The 21,383-nt window shown below is 39.8% G+C and overlaps 1 protein-coding gene and 1 long non-coding RNA gene across 6 annotated transcripts in view; both read left to right on the top strand.

Moving 5' to 3' along the window:
- Positions 1-21,383, top strand: part of LOC142603426 (uncharacterized) — a 212,336-nt gene that overhangs the window by 50,484 nt on the left and 140,469 nt on the right. The gene's annotated exons all lie outside the window — the stretch shown is intronic.
- The window catches only part of IGF1R (insulin like growth factor 1 receptor), a 190,940-nt gene that overhangs the window by 29,088 nt on the left and 140,469 nt on the right, over positions 1-21,383 (top strand). For all 5 annotated transcript variants that reach the window (XM_075763917.1, XM_075763919.1, XM_075763918.1 and 2 more), the window contains exon 2: positions 3,767-4,312. In XM_075763917.1, coding sequence (XP_075620032.1) covers positions 3,767-4,312 — 546 coding nt within the window. The remainder of the gene's footprint in view (positions 1-3,766; positions 4,313-21,383) is intronic.

Below are 21,383 nucleotides of genomic sequence, written 5' to 3'. Positions count from 1 at the left end.
GGCTTGGATCTGTCCTCTGACTAAGAACGGGCTGCAGGTCCTCAGACTGTAGTGCGGAGTGGGTTTTCTGTTACCTGTGGAAATTCACGTGCCCGGCAGATTGCCTCTGGGATGCTCTCAGGAAAACAAAGAGCACCAGTGGGCTTCTTGTTGGATAGTAGGTGAAGCTCAACACGTTTGGACTAAAGTGCTACTTTCAGGCAGATGTCTGTGGTCATCTAGGTAAAGAATGCAGTGCTTCTCTTTGGCATTTTCCTGTGTTGGGGAGTTATATTTTAAACAGATAAATACGTATTTCTTTAAAGAACTAATTTCTCACTCAGAATTAGGTGCTTAGTTGAGAATAAGGCTGAGAAATGATAGGCAGTTTAAGGAAAGGCTTGGCAATCTGTAAGCAGCTGAATGAAAACTATTGGTAATTTTCCTGGGGGTTTATAATCTACCCAAGACCCAAAACTGTTGGAGCAGGTTAATAAACAGATGTTATTTTCTGTTAGTGAGCAAAATAAATACATAATAGTTAACTTCCAACTCTGAACTGAACATGAAACAAAGGTAAGTTGGACTATCAAAACTATTAAATGGAATATAAATACTCTAAAGTGCATTTTATGTGCACTTCATTCTGTCTGACAGACCAGTTTATATTGTAAGTCCATATACACTTTCTCTAAAATGAGATCCAAAGAAAACACAGCACAGCCAAATGGAAACTGTAGTTGACTTTGAGCTCTGATTAATTTGTTTTTCATATAATCCTTTTCAGGGCAAGTAGAAAAACGTGAGAAAAAGATGATGCATTGTTGTATAATTAACTCTCGTGAACAATGTGAACATTAAAAGAAATTTCTGTCTTAAAAATCCATCTGCTTTAATTGGAACTATTTTTTCCATGTGCCAATATGGACGTGGAAAAAACAAGATGCTTGTCCTATTTCACGTTTGCGTCTCTGCAGTTCTCATTATATGCATGAAGTTCTGCAAAACATAACTCACTAGATAAACTAATAAGTTCTTAAATCAAAAATGTCAACAGCGTACTCATCTGTACTCAGTTTCTAACATTAGAGCCCACCGGACTTTATCCTTCTCTGTATTAAGGGAATGATGTTTCATAATTTAGGCAAGTGAGTGCATACTTTTGCCTTAAAGTTCTAGAAATCTCCTTGATTTATAAAAGCATTAAATATCTAAAATTAAGTAACTTTCAAGCTGAAAGAAACATAAAGCTAAAAGCAATATGACTTTTAAAGCCCAGCCTCAGAATAGACGCCTGAACAGATATATAATGCTTTAGTTAACGGTTGCTGCCATTTCTCTTACAAATTGTTCTTTAGGGTATTGTAACTCAGCTGTTCTTAAACCCATCACTCTGGAACCTTGCCTACAAAATGTCAGCGCAAGTGCAAATTTTATTTCTTTAACAAAATAAAGGCCTTGGAGCAGTTAAGCTTTCTAAAATTTTATGGCAGTAAAATAAATTTTGCTACTTTTGCTTTGCCGGAACGGGAACCATACTGTTCACCTTGTCCTGCCAGCAGGTAAAGGCAGAAACCAAAACAGTTTAATTGGAAAACCATTGTGTGTTCTAACTTGCCTTTTTTAAAAAAGAGAAGCCCAAAGTCAATGTGTAAATATACTCATGTTATTGTCGGGCTGTGCTTTGGGCAGAGGGCACTGTCTCTTGAGGGTGGGCGGAGGAATGGTTGCTTTAGAAGAACACTTCAGAAGTTGAAAGCAAGACTTGGGTAGCAGCTTATTAAAGGAATTTAGTCTGGGTTGAGATTTCTTTCCTACAGATTCAGGAGAGAAGCCCACACTTCTGCTGCATGTGATCAGTACATCTCTTATCAGATCTACTCTCTTGGAGTTCTTCAACATTCCCTCTCTCTCACCCATCTAGTTCTAAAGCTGGGTAATACCAACCCATTCAGCTTTTCTAGTGTTTTCCTGAAGTTAAAGCCTTGACACATATTCCAGACAGTGGTATGCAATCGTTCTGTAGTCAGTGTATACTAAAATGGGGATTTCCTGTCTCACTGGTCGTGATGGCCAAGAGTTACTGTTTGTACATTAGTTTTGGTGTTTTGTTATTTTTTTTTAAAGTTTAGGAAATGAACTTTCTTGCACATAGCTGCTTCTAGTGCAGAAAGTCACATTTTAATAGCCTCTGCTTTCAGCCTGGATCTTTACAGAAGGAAGATTAGGTAATAGTTTGTGTAGAAAACATCTGTTTCTTAACAAAGATCTTGTCCTGTTGTTTTTTTACATTGCTCCTCTAACAAGAAAGTCCTTTAGTCTTTTCAAGACTTAAAAGTGTTTAAGTCCTTGTTGGATACTAGAGTTGCTGTGGTTTCAGCATGCTCATGTTCTGGATCCTTTGTTAGCTTAAGTTATTAGCTTTAGATAACTGTTGTGGGATGGAAGGACTGCTTTCTATTGTCAGTGCAATTTCTGAATCTCTGGACAATTTGTCTGGGTTAGAATTTAAGTTTTCTGGCTCCACTGTTTAGACCTTTTCCTTGTCTGAGGAAAAGATGATGTTAAAATAATTAAGCCTAGCATGAATAAAAAGAGAACCTTTCCACAAAATTGAATTGCTTGGGGTTTATTTAAGTTTTGGGTTGCTTAAATAAATTGGCATTTTATTTTGCTTACAAGCAATTTAGTATCTATTCTGAGGAATCTTTTTCCCATGTTTTCCGCAGAAGGCTAACTCTTAGGGTTTCCAAGAACAGCAGCTCTCTACACTCTGTAGTTCTTTGTTTTACATCAAAGTGCGTTTTATGTGTCTAATTATTGTATTAGTACACTTTTCTTCCGGCCCCTTTAAAACTTGTATTGTAGTATGCGTCTAATATGGAAATATCTAACATATAGATTTATTAGGGAATAATCCTTTTGGTCATTGTTTCCTTGAGTATGCATTGAGTTCAGCCTGCTGTTTTCAAGGGCAATTCCTCACTGTGATGCTGTGTGTTCTTGTAAATAAATTTATCCTGTGTTTCTTAGAACTCAAGAAACTTTTTTTGTATCTTGGTGCCAAAATCAGTGAAACTTGGTTCACTGGAACATGCAAACAGGAATTCAGTGCATTAGCTACCAGTCCAAGCACTTCCTTTTCTTCCCACTCACAGTGCAGGAAGTGCTGAGCAGCTTTCCGTGAATTTTGTGTCGCTGCTGACCTATTGCAAGACTAGCATTCGAGAATTAGGGCTAGTTTGGCTTGTGACCCTGGGAAGAAAGAGTGATTTGAGAAATAAGTTATGATTTTCTAGAAAGTGTTCCCCTCTTACAGGCATGCATCTTAAGGGGGGTAGGGGGTAAATTAGTAACGCAGTGACCAGCGGATCGCGCTCTGTTACCTGACTTGTTTGGAGCCACGTGGTTGAACCCTTGGTCTGGTCACACATGTCATGATGTAATTTGAAGCAGAGCGTGCCCATGCATTCGGTTTGTCTTTATGTTCCTCAATCTAATGCAGCTCTTTTCAACAGCAATAATGAAACAACATTTCTCTGTCTGCTGAAGAGTACAGATAGCTTGCATCTCTGTGCTGGTCCTGGTAGTGTTTATAGCAATAGGTTAAATGAGATGAATACGCAGTGTAGGTGTAAATCAAGTACCCATTTCCTATTTTAACATTGCAACCTAATTAAGAAGTTAAAAATCTTATCGCCCTCAGAATATCCTACTTGCATTCCAGTTTCAAAAGGCTTAAAAATGTCTTATTTACTAACTTTCCTTTCTCCTTTTACATTTTCAGTTTGCGGGCCGAATGTTGACATTCGCAATGATATCCATGAGCTGAAACGCCTGGAGAACTGTACGGTAATTGAGGGTTTCCTTCAAATTCTGCTCATCTCTAAAGCAGAGGATTACCGCAACTTCCGCTTCCCAAAGCTCACTGTCATAACTGACTATTTGCTGCTGTTCCGTGTGGCAGGCTTGGAAAGCCTCAGTGATCTCTTCCCCAACCTCACAGTCATTCGTGGGAGGAACCTATTCTACAACTATGCCTTGGTTATCTTTGAAATGACAAATCTGAAAGAGATTGGCCTTCACAACTTGAGGAACATAACCCGTGGGGCCATACGGATTGAGAAGAACTCTGACCTGTGTTACCTCTCCACGGTGGACTGGTCTCTCATCCTAGATGCAGTGTCCAATAACTACATTGTTGGGAATAAACCTCCAAAGGAATGTGGGGACTTGTGTCCAGGAACAATGGAAGAGAAGCCATTGTGTGAGAAGACATCTATTAACAATGAGTACAATTACCGCTGCTGGACCACCAACCACTGCCAGAAAAGTAAGATTTGAGTAGATTGTGTTTCTGTTACCTCTTTCTGAAGTAAAGGTTTAATTTTGTGGTTTTATTTTAAGCTTTTTAGCAACTTAAACTTTTATTCTAGTCCTGTGTAGTCCACATAATGAGTTACCCTGTTACCACACAAATAGATTCCTCCTCAGCCAGTAAAGGATCATCTCACTTGATTTAAAAAAAAAAAAACAAACCACAACCAAACCCAAACCAAAACCAGCAACAAAACAAAAACCCAACTACAAAACCCCACAAACTTTATGGGTTACTTGCCCATGGAAAAGATGTGAAGTAAGTGTAGAGTTAAAGCCATTATAGCGAAGCTGGAACCAGTTTTACCTTCCGTGAGGACTTGGGAGTCATTGCTGTGCTGAAGCTGTTGACTGGACTTACTTTGACTCTGTTCTTTGCCTCCCTTGGCATGCACTTTCAGAAATTCCTGTAATGGTAAATTCTGTATTTAAGAAGTTTTTGCTGATACCAGTTTTTACAGTACAGTCTGTAGTGTCAGGGAGTCAATGGATATCCTGACTCTTGATGAAATTATCCTTGCCCATTTTATTCTTATCTGGCATGATGGGGTTTATGTCTTTCTGATAGCAAGTATTAGCAAAAACAAAACCTGATCTCTTCTCACTTTTTAAAAATAGAGTAAACAAACACATAGTTTACTCAACATGATTACATGGCAGGCTTTTTGAGTTCATCCTGTAACTTTACGAAAGCTGAGCCCTGCAGTATCAGTAGGGCTTAATTACAAGCAGTCGTCACTGGGAGGAATAGTTCCTAAATTCCGCTTGCAGTCTTGACCAAAGCTGCTATAATGATAGGAAACACCACAGTGTGAGAGAAAACAGAAACAGGGCTATATTCAGGTTACCTTCATTTGGGGAGGCATTTTTTTTCTAAAGTGCTTCATCAGTTGTTTGTGAAGTCCTCACGCTCAGTTAGAACTGAACATGTAGGGCAGTTTCAGTCAACACATGCCAAAAGTATCTCTGAAAAAAAGGCATTTGTAGGGCTAGTGTTTTACCAATAATTCTTACAGGAAATAAAGTTTGTTTTTAAACAAAGAAAATCCCTCAGCCTGTTACTGGGAGACATTGTCGTTTGTCCAAGGTGAGGGCAGTGAGCTGTGTTGTTTTCTTACCATGTGTTGCTATGAGTCGTTAGGCTTCTGCAGGTCAGATTTATGTCTTCATTAAAAGAGTGTAACTCTGTTGTCTACGGAGGGTGACCTAAGTGATTCCTGTGCAACCTCATTGCCTTTAGTGGTTTGAATGGATGTAACTAGAGTGTATTTAATGAGATATAACAACTTACTTGCTTTCTGTTGTGTGCTCTGGCTATTTGGAGTAGACAAAAGCAATGTGCAAGAAAATCTTGTTGACTTCTAGGGGAATGTTAAAATAATTTGGATCCCAAATGCACATGAGAAAAGGTCTGTTTAAATAAGATGAGGTCATAGTTATACTCTGATGGCAGCACTTTTAAGGCAAGGGTGTAGGTAATGTTTTTCTATATGCTTTCATCTTCCTTTCCTGGGAGATTGTGAAGAAGAAAGTGAGTATTGGAAAAGCTTTGAAAGGCTTGTTAAAACCATTACACTGTGGAAGAACAATGTACGTTTAGAGTATCTTAGGATGCAGGGCGTATAAAGAAAGGATCAAGTTCAATAAACAGAGTGAGAGAGTAGGACCTATTTAATCTGTTTGTCATGATAAGCCACTGACTTTAAGGACTAAGACTTTAAATTTGCCACCCATTCATCGCAAAAAAAAAAAAAACAACCCACCCCAAAACCCCCAAAAACTTAACAAAACCCACAGCCCCCAAAGTACTCCCATTCTGAAGAAAAACAAGGGAAGTATAAATGTGCAGTTCAAAAGGAAGCTTTTTGTCTATCCTGCTAGCTTTCTCGGACACTTCGGCAATGGACTCCTGATCTGGAGAGGACTCCGGCAGTACAAAATAACACAGGACATGAAGAAGAATAGAAGCAAGGACTTTTAAGTTACGGAGTGTTTAAATCTGTATTTTCCTACCAGTAGAGATATGAGACCCATGTTATTTTCTAGGGAATATTTTTCTAGTGTAGTATCTAATTTAACCCTGACATTCTCCTTGTGCGTCACAGTAATGTTAAACTGAAAACACTGTCTATCACTCAGGGTTCCTTTATGCCTTTTTATTTTTCTTCAGTCTGGATCTGTGGAGGAGTGTATATTAAATCTCTTTTGTCCTTGTTTAGGTTTTATGCTGAAAGATCTCAAGTTAGTGGGTAAATGTTGTGTGGGAACTTTAAGTAGCCTGGCTTCTGTTTAGTTTTGCTGTTGAGTGGAAGTTGTTTTTTTCCTCCTTTTTCTTGCTCACAAACAAAGGAAGAACCCTGTGCTTCCTTCAACATAACTTGTGCAGGAACAGTGTTGAGGGTGGAGGGAGGAGAGAGGGAGGGATATGCTGTGTTAGACTTAGAATAATCTGTTGACATTTCTATAGTAGAACAAGCTACAAAGAAGCTGTAACTCTTTTTTTTTAAATTTTTTTTTTTTTTTAAGGTGCAGCATAAAGCGTCAGCAGCTTCTCTGCCAGTTTTGTTGCCCTGGTTTCTGTGTAGTATACATTCCTTTACCTTTGAGTGCCCCAAGGCAGCAGCCTTACTAGTTTGCTCGCTTTGGAGCTGCGGCATGCTGTGTTGGGTTTGGCATGCTATCATCTCTCTGACTTGCACCTACTTTTCTTTTGGCGTATCAAATGCCAGCTGTACTTCACTGGGGTTGCAGGTCCACATAGAAGAATCCCTCAAGATAAAAGGAGAGTACTGAAGTTGTTTGCATCAGTGATTGTGCTTTGGGGCACAGGTAGAGATAGTAAAGATAAAAACGGAGTGTCCAGACAGACAAATAAGATTAGGGCCTTTTTTTTTTTTTCTTTTTTTTCATTTTTTCTGGCAGTTGTGACTGCTGGAAACGTTTATGGAAGCTGCCTGCATCTTACTCATCGATTGATGTGAGAACCAGAAAAACTGTTCCTGCTGTACCCCTTGAAAGAGTAGTCTCTCGTGATGTGCTTGCTTTACCTGTCCACTCATTGGTCTACTGTAAAGAAAACTTGGTTGTTTTCTGTATTTCTTTTGCTGATGACTAAGTTTTGAGGTCTGCTGCCTTAGTCACTGGGCCTTTGTGAGCCTGCAGAAACCAAATGTAAATTACAACCTTGAAAGCCTGCATGGAAGTTCAGGATCCCTTGTCTACCCTAACCTTTGTGTGGGTTTTTGAACAAGTCCACCTAATGCTTCCTAAGACACTTCTGTGTTTGCTGGGGCCTCAAGAAATGAACTAGGCAAACTGTTTATGTGGGAAAGCAGTAGCAACACTAGCAGTGATTCATATATAAGTTTTTTCTAACTTCATCTTAATTGTTTGTCCACTCTCCATCCCTACCCTGGTTAAGTTGAAGATGCTCTCTGTCAAATATTAGCTGAAACCCTTCCTTTACTACTCAGATAAAAGAAGGACTAGGGGTCTGGTTATGGAGAGGACAGACTGTTACACACCTGTTACGGAGGGGTTATGGCTTCGACCGCAGCTTCCATGCGAGCACAGTCTGGAGGTCCGGGTCCTCCCTTTGCGAGAAGGCAAAGTGCAGTGCTGCATAAAGGGGGTGAAATAGTCGTGCTTCCCATGAAAACAAGGAATGTGAGTGTCTGAAGTACACAAGGGACCTTTAGGATTAGATTTGCCACTGGCATAAAAATTTAGGTTTAAATGGGCATTGTAGTGAGAACATGGATTAGGACCATGAGTATTAAGCACTTGTTTCAAATGAGGCAAATTTGCCGTGAAAAACAATAGCTCACATAGGCTGTGCTTCACAATACAACAGAAGAAAACTTTCAGCTTCGGAATGTGTGAAAGTGAAGACCACAGAAAAGGCATGTGAGGATTTGGAGGCTGATAAGGAAGCAGATGGCAGCTAAGCACAAAACGTTTTTAATGAAAATGTATCCTTATTCCTTTTTGAATTGGTTTGTCAGTGGCCTGAAAAGATGTGGTGTATGTGGGGAATGAGGAACAGGAGGGGGAGAATGACAGTGAGTGGGAAGAGTGGTCCATATGTACCTTCTACTAAAATGTTTAAACATATGGAGACAGTAACATGATGTATTCTCACAAATATTCGGAATCTGCTCCTGTTTGTTTACACAGAGCTCAAAAGATAATGCAGTTGAATGGTATCGTTTGACATAGCTTCATTGACTTGTGCAGTACTTACCAGTGTACGCCATCTGGGAATCTGCACCCTGTTGATTCAGCAGAGTAGTGGTGAAAACCATGTGCTGGGATTTTTTTTTTCCCTTTTCCTTCTTGTTTTCCCCTCTCTGAGGAGTATTCAGTATATTTCCCTGTCCTTTAGGAATAATGAATGTACGTGAGCTATGTAGACATGAAGGGACAGAGGAAAAAGTTGGGAGCCAGAGGTGCCAAATCAGATTGCATTTATTTTGCTGTAAATTACTTCTACATGCTTTTTTCTGTTTGCTGCTTCATTTAAGGATTTTTATGTTTTTCTCAAACCCTGAAATATAATATAAATTGCTTATATGAGCAGAGAACAGGCATGCTTTAAAAGCTTTATTCTTTTTGCAAGCAAATTTGATGTAGTATAATGTTAAGCGAAGCTAGTCTGTGTAATGCCAGTCCTACCTATGTTGGGTTAAAAAAAGTATCATATAAACCTGAACGTATTTTGAAATGGACAGGTTGTTTGTCCATTTGGTTGATATGCAAACTCTCCAACAAATAAACATCTTTTGAAAGGAATAAACAGAAGGGTATAAAAAAAAAAATAATTGTAGAAGGCGCAGTTGGTGTCACTGAGTTAGAAAAATCTGGAGCACGTTAGAAAAATTTTGTTAGTGTTGTGGTTCTGAATGAAGTTTTTTCCTGACTTGCGCTCCCCTCCTGAGAAGCCTGCTCTTCAGCCAAAGGTTTCCCAGAATTTTTATTATGGCTGTGAGAGCATATTTAATTAGTAAGCTGGAATGGCCGCAGAGCAGTTTAGGCCAATCTGCAGTTAATTACTCCAGCAGTGGTTTATATTCTGAGAAAAGGGCTAAAATTAAACAAATGTATGCTTGCCATTTTTCTTTGTTCTGTTGCAAAATGCCATAACCTGGGAAGAATATCTTGAATCTTGCAGCCTGCACTAGTCACCAAAAACGAAGTGCTAATGTTGAATACTCATCTTGGCTTCCTAGTTGCTTTTGGCACAAAGATGTGTAGTGTTTTTCAGAGGACTTCAAATGTTGGAGTTTTGTTTTCCAGTATTAAAAGACCTGATGTAATTAACTAGGTCCATCAATGACACTTTGCCACAGGTTAAAAAAAACCTTTAAAATACCCTTGTCAAGATTTAGACCTTTTCCTCACTTCTTGAAATAAGGAATAAAAAAAAGTTACAAGCGTTCTTAGGGTTTTTGAAAACACCTTGTGTCTTTTCTAGGCACATGTATGCATGCACACACATGCTTTCTCTTTACAAAACATCGCATTTTACACTTCCTTTGACTTGCTTTGTCTTTGTCAGTCCAGAGGTGTGTTTATGTTCACCAGGTGATGTGTTTCCATATTCTGGTGGCCATCCGTGATATTGGAGAAATTTATTTCTTTTGGTATTTTTTCTGATAATGGGGAGGGGAAATCCATGTGTTGCAGAATGACACAGTAAATATTGCCATGATTTCAGGGGAAGTACAGTACCTTGCAAGTGATAGTTGGGGTGGTTAAATATATGTGCCTGTTTATTCCGACTAATAGAAACTTTATTTTGCATAGGGACCATTCTAATGGTTTGAAGAAAAATGAGGATTACCAGTTCTAAAGTTAACCCCACAACAAACTTGCTCAAGCTAGGAAGTGGAGGCAGAGTTTTTGGTGCTTTATGTAAATGCATCTTATACTTGCAATGAAACGAGCATGCTGTGATTGAAACCTGTCTGGACAGAAAGCTCTTCTGGATCCATGCTGTGCCTGGCTTTCGTGGCTTCAGATTTTGCCTCATGAAACTTTGAAATCCTGAGTAATTTTTATTGCTACTGTAATATGGATTTACTTGAATTGTCTCATGCCAAACAACTGCTTCACTGTCAGAAAACAACTATAAAAATATAATTAGACATCACTTATGGGAAATAGTCATTCTCTGCTTTTATGGCTTGCATGTATGTTAATTCCTCATTTATAAATTTCTCTGGTGCTTTGTGGTAAAGAGTGGGGAAGAAAAACAATGCCAGTCCTTCTTACAAGAAGATATAAAAGCATCACTAGATTGTCATGCATACAGTGTGCAATCTTTTAATGTGTAGTGCTTGAAAAGAAGTCCAGGTCTAACCTCTCATTATATAGAGACTCATGGGAGAAAGGAATGGACTTTGTAGCCCAAGGGGCCTGAGGCTGTGGAGCAGAGGGGGATAGGAAGATGATGCCTATGATTACATTCAGTGAGGATTGCTAAGATGTTGCTTATTTATTTCAAACTTAAAAAAAAAAAGAAAAAGGTACTTTAAAACCTCAGTAATAACCGAAAGGTACTTTCAAAGGTACTATATGTTAGTGATGTTTCAGAAGTTTGATAATCTGGTGCTATCTAGGATTGGAAACAGAATGCTTTTGGTTTTACTTGCAATGCTTCTGTTGTTTTTAGCAACTTGCTTTCATCCTAGAGGGCACTGAGGATGATGTGTTTAGAGAATTATTTTCTGGTTTACCTTCCTGGGCAGCAGTACCTTGTTAAATCTATTAAATTAAATATGCATCTAAACTTGAACCGACTCTCTGATTAACCTGCTTAACTGGACTTCCAGGCCCCATTGATATAGATTAGACAAATGTTTGTTAATAGAATAGATGGTTGTATTGGATAGTTAATTACATGTAATGGAAGACTTTAATTTTATGATGAATTTGCAAAACAACTGGGAGCTGGGAATAGCTAGCAGTCTTATAGGGAAAATGTCAGGGAAATGTCAAGTGTAAAACCAGAAGAAAGCTGTGTTTTTGCTGTGTTCTTGCAAATGTTGGAGGGACAAGGCAAACTCAGCCTGGCTTAGCATTTTCCGCAGCGCTCTGTGGCTCTTCTCCACGCAAGGAGTCTGGCTTGCAGTGGCTTGCTGGCTTTCCTGGGGATTTCTGCTTTGACAGTTAATGCTTCTGTAGATGTCTGATGAGGGGTGAACTTGAGCTGCAGTCTTTTTATCTTGGTGGGGGCCCTAAAGAGATCTGTCCTCTACCCAGCTGTCCATTTTCATGGAATGTATAGACATACATCTTTTGTGATGACTGATCTGCAATTGAATTTGCCTGAAAAGGGCTGAAGGAGGTGGACATGTGGGCTTGTGAGCAAACTCACTGAACTTGCCAGCCTACTTTTCGTAAGAAGTAAAGGTAAAACTCAGATTCAACTCTGGATAGCAGTCATGGCCTCTCAAATCTTTGAATAGTAGGCGCCATTTTCCTTTTTTTCCCTCCCCCAAACAGACGTGAATGTAGGAATGAATCGTCCTTAAGGATTTTCATAAATTGTTTTCATATGGCAAACAAGTCTTTCAGTATTAAACAGTGATGAAACAGCCTTTGTTTGGCTTTCCTTCCCAGTAATAGCGTGATTTCCTTCTCAAGTCTGTTTATGGCTCTGAGAATTAACTTGTAATAAAAAGATGCTCGGATAATAGTATGCTAATACAGATTGTTGAATTGCCTTTTTCTTCTGAGGTGAACTCGGCCCTGTTCAGTTGTCGACTGTCTCTTCCTCCCCCTCCCCGGCGAAGTTTTCAGCGTTTGGAATGGAATGTGCATGTGCTATCAGCCGAGCGCTAAAAATGATTTAGCAAGTCATTTGCCCACCATAAAATGGGAAGGGTCTGAGGTGCCCATAGCCTGGGTTTTTAAAGCTAGAAACAGTATGCCAGACTCTCAATTTTTTTTTTTTTTTGTTTGTTTACTGTTTCTTGCTGGGCAAAGTGAACTTGCAGTTACCTGCCCAAAGCGTAGTTCTGTATGCCCTGGCTAATTATTAAATGCTTTTTTTGTAGCCCTTGACAATGTAGGTGAGAATGAATTCAGCACATGACTTGAGGATCCCTCTTGGAAAGGCAGGTGTTTTTTGGAGTTTGCTTGCTGATTTGCATGTTCAGAGGGATTCAAGAGGCAACTCAAAGTTCTCATTGTTGCTGGTTAAAATTCAGCTTGTGCTCTTCAGTGGATCAGACTTGTAGTTTGTACACCAGTGTGACCTTCTTGATGTGTTTTTTCCTTGTTGCAACATATTGGGTTTATAGGCGCTTAACTGTTCCCTTCTTAATAAACAGTGCTCTATAGCTATTGAGACTCATCTCTTCCCAGCATACTCATCATCCCTCCATTAAAGGCTTCTCTAACTGTTTACTAGCCTAACTCAATTGAGGGGTCTGTTTCTCCTACTTTTTTTTTTTTCCTCCCCCAGCTGATGTGTGAGGGATATATATGGATGATTAAAGGTTATAGTTTTGGGAAATGATGCCATTTAGGAAGCATGTTTGAAGTGTTGAGCGCGCAGAGAAAGTCTTTTATATCGATGCAGGCCTTGGGAGGAGGAGATGTTTTTCTATGTATAGAAACTTCCCATATAGGATGGCAAGAGAAGGTTGCAGGGGGATTGCCTGTCTCTTTAAGTGGGTTTATAATTGGCTAGGAATTTTTGTCAGCTTAGTCACTGCAGCATTCAGCGGATGAGGGAAAAAAACCACAGGCCCCAACCGTTACAGGCCGTGGATAGGCTCTGTCATCCCAAAGGAATGCATGTGAACAAAACACTTTGTGCGGTGCAACCGTTGGCCTAAACAGTATTGCATTCTTAAAGCAGGCTCTGAGTCACATGGAGCAGATGGATTGTTTCACTAAAATGGAAGTTATGTATCGCTGAGCACTGGGATCGAGCTTTTAAGTGTGGTTTGAATAGGTCACAGTATGCGGGTGTGATGAAGGGGTGTAAAGGTAAAAAAAACAAAACAAACCCAACAAAACCCAGCTCCTTGTTCTGTGGTTGAAATAGTTTCTGTGGCATTAAAAGGGCAGGGAAGTCTTTCGCTTTGTTAATTACTGGTCTGGTGCACTGGTCTAAAGATTTCGCTGTAGATTTCAGACAAGCATGGTCTTAATTCTGAGGCACTTTCTGTTCATCTGGGAAGCTGCATGCTACCCAAACTAATGCAAAGAAACCCGTTTTGTAGGGGGGTGAGGAGAAAACCACCAAACCCATTGGCTCTTCTCACAATGAAACCAGCTGCTCGACTCTTCTTCCCACCCACCCCCCCCCCCCCCCCCCCGCCAGCCTTTCACCCCAAAAGCTATCTTAGAGTCTTCTCTAGTGTGTGCAGTCTATTGATTAGGGAGAGAGTAGCTCTGTCGCTGTGGGTGGTGTTACCCTTTATTTGGCTTTATCTCTTCCCTTTAAGGGATTTGAAAGGATCTGATAGGAGTGTTGCCAGTCTACAGCCTTCAAAGTGTGCAGAGGAGGAGCTGTGACTTCTGGCTAAACAAATTCAGAGCTGTCAAGTGATTTTTTTTTTTTTTTTTTTTTAAACCCCCCCCACCCCCCCACTCCATATCGTGGGGAATCCTTTTTTAAGAATGGTCTAGGATTTAATGGAAGCTCCAGCCTCCAGTTGCTGGATATTGACAACTGCTATCATTTGGCAGGCTGTTGCTTTTTGGAGTGGAGCAAGTTTGGAGGTCTTAATCCGGTTATCGCTAAGGCAGGTGTTTCAGAATTAGTGCCTCCCCATGTAGTATTAATTGAATCTTAAATCATTACAACAGAAAGGGGGAACACTGACTAAATTCCCTTCCATCTCTGGAGCTTTCCTCATGAAGGCAGTACATGAATAGGAACTCTCTTAAAGAAGATGGTTTACTTTTTAAGTGCTTGATGAAGGCCGTTTGGCAGGATCAGAATTGACGGGTCCACGTGAAACACTACATGCAGAACCAAAATTGCAGTGAGTCACTGTCTTCTCTGTCTTTTGTGATCTGAGAGTCTGGGATAAAATACTGCGGTGGGTGTTACAGATAAAACCCAGTATGCAAATCCTTAATTCAGAGACGAAGCATTCTTCCTCTTCTGCTCACTGAAGTTGTTTGTCTGTGTGCATCCATTTCTCTTCTGTGGAAGAGAAATTCAAATAATCAGTAATACCTGGCTCCAGAAAATGGAGAGTGGTGGCAGGGAAAGCAAATGCCCCTTCCAGCAAACCAGCTGTAGAGAGTTTGTTAAATTCAGGGGCTGGTTTAGGATCAAGTTTTTTATGGGAGAATATAAGTACTTGGAATATATCTTAGATGGAAAAATTCGTATTCTTCCTAGACAAAGATTTTAATCTTTTCTATCCTTAGGAAGCTTCCTCATACGATTAGAATTGTCTGCATGTGGTAGATGGTCTTTTTAGGAGAAAAGTGAAATATACGTGAGGGAGAGGGCATTTTTGGAGTGGGGAATGCAGTGGAAATCTTTCAGTATGGCAGTGCCTGGTGAAAGCAGTAGGCCACTGAAATCTGTGGTGATTGCAGGTCTCATCCTCTAGCTGCTTGTGACTTGAGAACGGGGCTGTCTGATCTAAAAGGAACATTTTGCTCTGTGAACTGACATTGCTGCAGTGTTGCCATACTCTGATTGGCATGCTGTACCTGTGGTGCGCTCTTAAGGCTCTGCATACAGTGCCCATGTGCTTCCCCGTTACACAAATCAACATGCGTGTAGTACCTGAAAACTTCAAGCTATGAAACTTTCCTGCTTTTCTTGTCTACTTATTAAATATTTATTAAAATGGTAGCTGGCCTGGGATGAGGGAGGAGGAGGAAATATTATTGAACAACACAGGGCTTACCAGTCACCATAAATGGTGCAAAGCTCTGCGCAGATCCTCCAAGAGATGTACTTTGTTTACATTAAGCATACTTAATAAACAATATCTGTAATAGGGTTACTTCAATGAAATTGCATAGCTAGGAGTAAAAACGTTTGCTCTTCTGTATCTGCTGAATGGGCTGCATGATCTGACCTGTATGTGAGGGTGCTGTCCGGACAAAGAATGTCATGAGCAAGTGGACAGCTATTTTGCAATGTTATTCTACTCATTCTTCTAGTATACAGGAGGCTTTGGAATTGGTGCGAATAACTCTGTGCCTTGCCTGGTTAAACACAATGCCTTAAAGCAGGAGTTAAAAACCCCCTAAACCAGCAACCTTCCCACCCCCAAAGCTTGCTAGTAAAGGCTGAAGGAAAAGGAGAGTTTCCTCCTTGCTTGTGTTCCCAGCAACAGCAGTAAGCGTGGCAGTAACTTGCTTGGGTTCTCACAGGCTGTGCTCCTGTCTTCCTTTTAAGACCTCTGCCTTTTCTGTCCTCCCCTTCCAATACACGTTTGAGAAACTGGGAGCCTTCCTTTTGCCTGCTTGGTCCTTACCGCTGTTCTCTGCAGCAGCACAGAAATGATGTGCCTGTCTCTCTCATTCTGCTGCTGCTTGGTAAACTAATGAGCAGAGGCACTGCAGCTGCCAGGAGGAATTCCTTTCCAGCAGTTTTGCGAGAAAAGTCAGCAGGATTAGGGCCTGGTTAAAACTTGATGTTTCAGCAAATCTGCTATGCAAACCATTTGGGTGAGGGAGAAAGCAACCAGAGTGGCAACCAACTTTGCTTGAGGCAGAAACGAACTGTGGGAACAAGGAGGAGACTGTCTTGTTCTCTGTAAACCATAGTGCTGCTTAGAGCATTTTGGTGTGCTTGAGTGCATATATATATGTATGTATGTACTTTTTCTTTTCTGCAACAACACCACAACTTACTGTCTGTCCTGGCTTAGAGGAAACAATTATTTCAAAAGCCTTTCTTAATAGCTTTCTTAATAGCCTTTTGAGCTGCTCTGATGTTTTGCTGTTTGGATGTGCCTGCTCGTGCCAGATCGTGTACTGGATCTCACTGTTCTGGAGCACCTACTTAGTTGGAGTACCTACTTAGTTATCTATCTAGGCAGGGAGCATTGAGGCACCTCCCAAGTATTTAAAAATAGAAATAAACATCTCATGCTTGCTTTTCCTTCCTTGATTAAATTTATAGGGTTTGTGTTGGGCTTGTTTTGGTTTGTGTGGGTGAGTGGGTGTGTCTTGTGGATGAAAAAGTAATTGCAGGAGAGCTAGAGTCAAAGGAGTGTGTTTCTACATTAGTTTGGAAGCCATGAGGTCTTTGGTCATTTTACTTTCTGGAGTCAGCTTACATTAAGGTTCTGCTTTCTATGCTTTTATGTATGCCTTTAAGATTTTATTATCTTTTTTTTTTTTTTTTTGTTCCCAGTGACTGTCTAGTGAAATGCCGCTCCTGTGGGAGCCTGTAGTCACACTAATGAGAGGTGATCTCTAGGGTGGCTTGGGCCATTGCCATGAAGCATTGAAAATATCTGGAGAGAGACCTTGAACTGTATTACCTAGAGAACCGGGTACAGAAGGTAGATCTTGTCATCATACTGTTGGAAAGAGAGTCTGCAAACATGAGCTTTCTAGGATATGATAATTGAAGAAGTCTAATGATGGCAGTAACCAATAGAGGAAGAGTCTAAAGATGTACTTACAGTAATGTGTTCTTGAGTAAAATTAGGTGAAGCAGGTATAGGACTCTTTTTTTGGTTTTCTTGTTAGGTGCTTTGTTATGCTAGTAACTTTTTTCCATTCTTGTGAAGCAGGTGTGGTTTAACCTACCTATATGCTGCAATAATGAACACTTACAGTGTTGTATAAGATTAGCAGAAATAATAAAACCACAGTGTTTGTGCTGCTGCAGATGTGAGAGCTAATGGGACACTCGGAGGCAGGTGATGAACCAGTTAAACTGGGACCAGGCGCTCTGGTTTAGCAAGCCATTCTGTTCTGAACGCAAGGGATGGATACAAGTTAGACAGTGATTGCCAACTTGTTTGACTTTGCCTCTGTGCTTCCTGAGCCAAGCTGCCTTAATTATATGAAGGAATTGCTTCTCAAAATGACTTCCAGATAAAACATTATCTGGATTTGAATGAATCATACATCTGTAGCAGTCCTGTCTCCAGGTGAGGAAAGTATTCCTGAGGGTCTGTTCTATATGCATTTCCTTTGGAAGACCTCTATTGATATGTTTTACTCTGTTTTCTCACTACCTATTGTGTAGGACCAGGCAAGAAAATAGTAATTGTAGAGAAAAATACTTTGGGCTGGATGGTCTGCTTTGTAGCATGCATTATAGAGGGCTGTTTGATTTGTCTTCAGCATGTTTTGTGAATTGGAGCTGTAGAAAGCCTCCAGAGAAGAGTAATTCTACAAAACCTTTGAATTCTATAGTGTTGGATAACTTTAAAATGATACATCACTGACAAACTTGTTGCTTCCTGTCAAAACAAAGGAAATGCTGGTCTCCAGTTAGCTGATGTGAAAGGCCCTTGCAGATATTGATAAAACAGGAAGAGTGCAAGGGATCTTCGGAAGGGTTGCCTCTGTGGACTGCTGCCTAATTGAAATGACAAAGAATCAGTCTTTCGAACTACTATGCACGAGCCTTTTCTTATGTCCCTTAGTCCTGGTATTTCGGACTGTGCCTGGGGTGGACAAACTGTTTGGTAGCTTGAGTCACAGTGGCACATGTATCAGCAGCTTCAGGTGAAGTGTAGACAGAGATGAGCATATAGAGATGTGTTCTCTTCAAGTGAACTTTCATTATGGAAGCATCTCTTACTCATGTCATGTGTTTCTTACTCTCTGGACATTCTGCCAAAACCAGTTTGCAAACCGGGGCTTTTAAATTAATGCTAAGTATTTCTCTGTGAATGCATTGTGTTGCATCTTGCTCCATCCTAGAACAATATTGATAAAATAAAAGCATCCTCCAATCTATAGGAAAGATTTTTGTATATATCAACTTTTTTCTATCGACAGAACTGTGCTGCAGCCTAGCCACCAGTTTCTTGTCTTGTTTCCTACTTTTTGTGCCCTCAGTGTGGTTTTTTATATCAAGCAGTGGAGTCATACGGTAATGTAATATTTGGATTCTCATTTTAACAATTTACATGTGTTACGAACATTTCCTGGGAGAAAGGCTCAGCTCTTTCTGGATATGGTAATTGAAAAGAAAAAAAGAAAAAGTGGAATTTGGTGGTTTTTTTCAGTGAGATACCCTGATTGATTTTTATTTATCTTAAGAAGTCTTCTGGTCAAAGCTCTCTGATGGGCATTGTGACAGCTCAAAAGTAAGGTGCCTGAAACCAGTAGTCCTATTTGAAAATCTAGGTCAGAGGATTTTGCCAAGTGTAAACACTGCCTCATGGTGTGAAAAACAACCAAACAAACAATTTTAGTTTATTAATATAATTGACTTGAAGACAGTGCACTTGATATGGTTGTTTATACTCAGGCTTTTATGCAATTTGTATATCTGATTGATTTTTAAATTGGTTGGTTTAGAGCAGGCCAACCAAATGTGGCTTATTTAATCGATAGTAGTAATTCCTAGATTGTCCAATTACACTGGATTTATTTATTTAAGCAGGCACCTTAAAACTAATCTTCTAGTTGACTTCAACAGGAGTTTCATTGGGCCTTTCCATTGCTTTTTTTTTTTTTCCTTTAAGTCTGGAAGGCATAGAGCCTTTCATTATTGCAACTATTTCTGCAGATAATGGGGAAAAAACCCAGTTTAATTGTGGAATTGTGTCCCATTCAACTCCCATTGGAGCCAGCTGGTGGGCACACACTGTGATTTCACTGTGTGTCATGGTAGAAGCTCCAAAACCAGCATCTGGATCTCGATGATCTGCCCTGGAAGCAGGGAGAGATGGGAAAGATGCTGCATTCGTGTCCTAGTGCAGAGCAATCTCATCAGAACCGCTGCTGCTCTGTTTAGACACATACCTTGCCAGAGTTGCTCCCCATCTAGCAGCCATAATAATTCAGTTTTGGAGGAAAGCAGTTGTTGGCAATGTATTTAGTACAGCCCTCTGGTAACAGCTGATGTCTCTTGTCAGTGTAAGCGACAGGAGAGCTTTTCCTTTCTCCCTTTGCCTTTTCTTCCATGCTACCTGGTCAGAGTCAGAACAGCACCTGAGCTGAGTCTGTCTTGTGCCGCCTTTCACAGATAGGTGATGAAAATGGAGAGTTGTTTCAGGCTCTCTGCCTATGTGCAAACTCCCCTCTAATTTTGTGGGCTCAAGAGCAATTTTGCCCTGTGCGCGGGTCACGTGGCTGTAATTGGGTTTATGGAATCTCCCCAGTCCTGTGCGTTCCCCAGGGTTTGTTGTTGTCAGACCTCATTTTACCCCCCACGCCCTTCATCCTCTTTTGTTAATCCATGAGTTTTGGGAATGCCTGAATAGTGTTTATTGCTTTTATTGTTTGGGTGGGAAGATGGCCATGGAGCTTTTGATTGTTTTATGGCAGGAGAAAGGCCTTGTGGAACCCCAGGCACTTTTTTTTTTTTTTTTAACCCCAACAAGGAGTGCAGAAAAGTAACCAGTAATTTAATTCTAAGTGAGGAATCTCTTGCTGGTTATAGCCTAGGGACATGTTTTATTTGAGTCCAAAAATGAAGCAGAAAATAAATTTAATTACTTTCTAATATGTCTTGTTAAAGCATGGATCAGTCTGTAGTGCAAGTGAGTTTTGGAGGTGCTGGTGAGAGCGAATGTAGACTTTGGTTTTGCTGGTTTATTAAATGTTGGATGTCAGCGCTTTCTCTGATAACAATGTTGTTGAGAACCGCACTGGCACAACAGATTTCCCTGCATGCCTGTAGCTTGCTGTGTGAGTTAACTCGGGACTTCAGCTTGTTTTGTCATGCCTCATTTGGACAGTTTTGATTTGGAAAGGGGAAAATAATGCTGCCTGCTTTTAAGCAGCTAAAATGAAAGTGCAGAAAGCTGGAGTGGCTAATTTTGAAGCTTGTGAAAGAAGCCTTATATATTTCTTCAAAGAATAACTTAGTTTTATCTTGTTATGTCTTTCAAAAGCTCAATCATGAGATTATTGGTATCGTTAAAATATCAACAGACATAAATGATGAATGTCTAGTCTTGCCTTGCTGTATTTTTATGTTTGTTTGTTTGGGTTTTTTTGTTTTGTGGGATTTTTTTGTTTTGTTTTGTTTTTTTTGAAAGATGCCTTTCCGCAAGACGAAACCCTTTCTCCCTGCGCATTTGATGTGTAGTAAATGTATTAGTTGTAGAAAGATGCTGAGCAATGCCCCTTATGCTCTATATTCTTGCATTTTTTCCTTTGGGTAAAGAGAAAAAAATATTTAATCATTTACTGTGTTCCCAACAGTTTAAAAATAAATGTTTGTAGACACTTGATGTCTGTGTAATTTATATGCTAAACACTGTTGATAATGATTTGAAACATGTCAGCTTGTTTGATATTTGATGTTTTCTGTATACAGAAATTTACATAGTTACAGGTTTAAAATTGTAGTGACTATCCCTGGTAAGAAAAGTAAGGTAATTGTATTACTATTGTTCTCTAAATAACATCCTTAGAATAATCCCCAAACTGATTTTTTTTTGTTCCCTCTTTCAGTATTTTTAAATCTTCAATTATATACAATATTTAGATTAATCTGAACTTGTTTTCATGTGTCTGAATTTTGAAGGTCTTTACATATATTCTGGCTGATGCATTGTATTTGTGTCTACTCTGTGTTATGTTTCTGTGTATCGGCAGCTATTGAAAATGGCCTTGCACTTTAAGATGTTAGGCTGGGCTCAGTTTATCTCTCTGTCCTACGCTTGCTTTATGGGAAAGTCACTTAAGTTGCAGTGTCCCATCTGTCCAATCAAGAGGATAATCTTATTTAATGTGAGTATTGTGTTGTACCAATTAATGTTTGTGAGTGGTTGCAGGTACCTTTTAAATACAACATAAAGAATTGATGAGCCTCTTGCTTGGAAATTTTGATGTTAAATGCATTTTTGTTACTATATTACCCTATTTTCTTATATTGCACTGGATGAGTGATG

This window comes from Balearica regulorum, chromosome 12, assembly GCF_011004875.1.
Source record: "Balearica regulorum gibbericeps isolate bBalReg1 chromosome 12, bBalReg1.pri, whole genome shotgun sequence".
NCBI classification, from domain to species: domain Eukaryota; kingdom Metazoa; phylum Chordata; class Aves; order Gruiformes; family Gruidae; genus Balearica; species Balearica regulorum.
The sequence above is the reverse complement of the archived record's forward strand: the minus strand, read 5'-3'. Positions and strand labels throughout refer to the sequence as shown.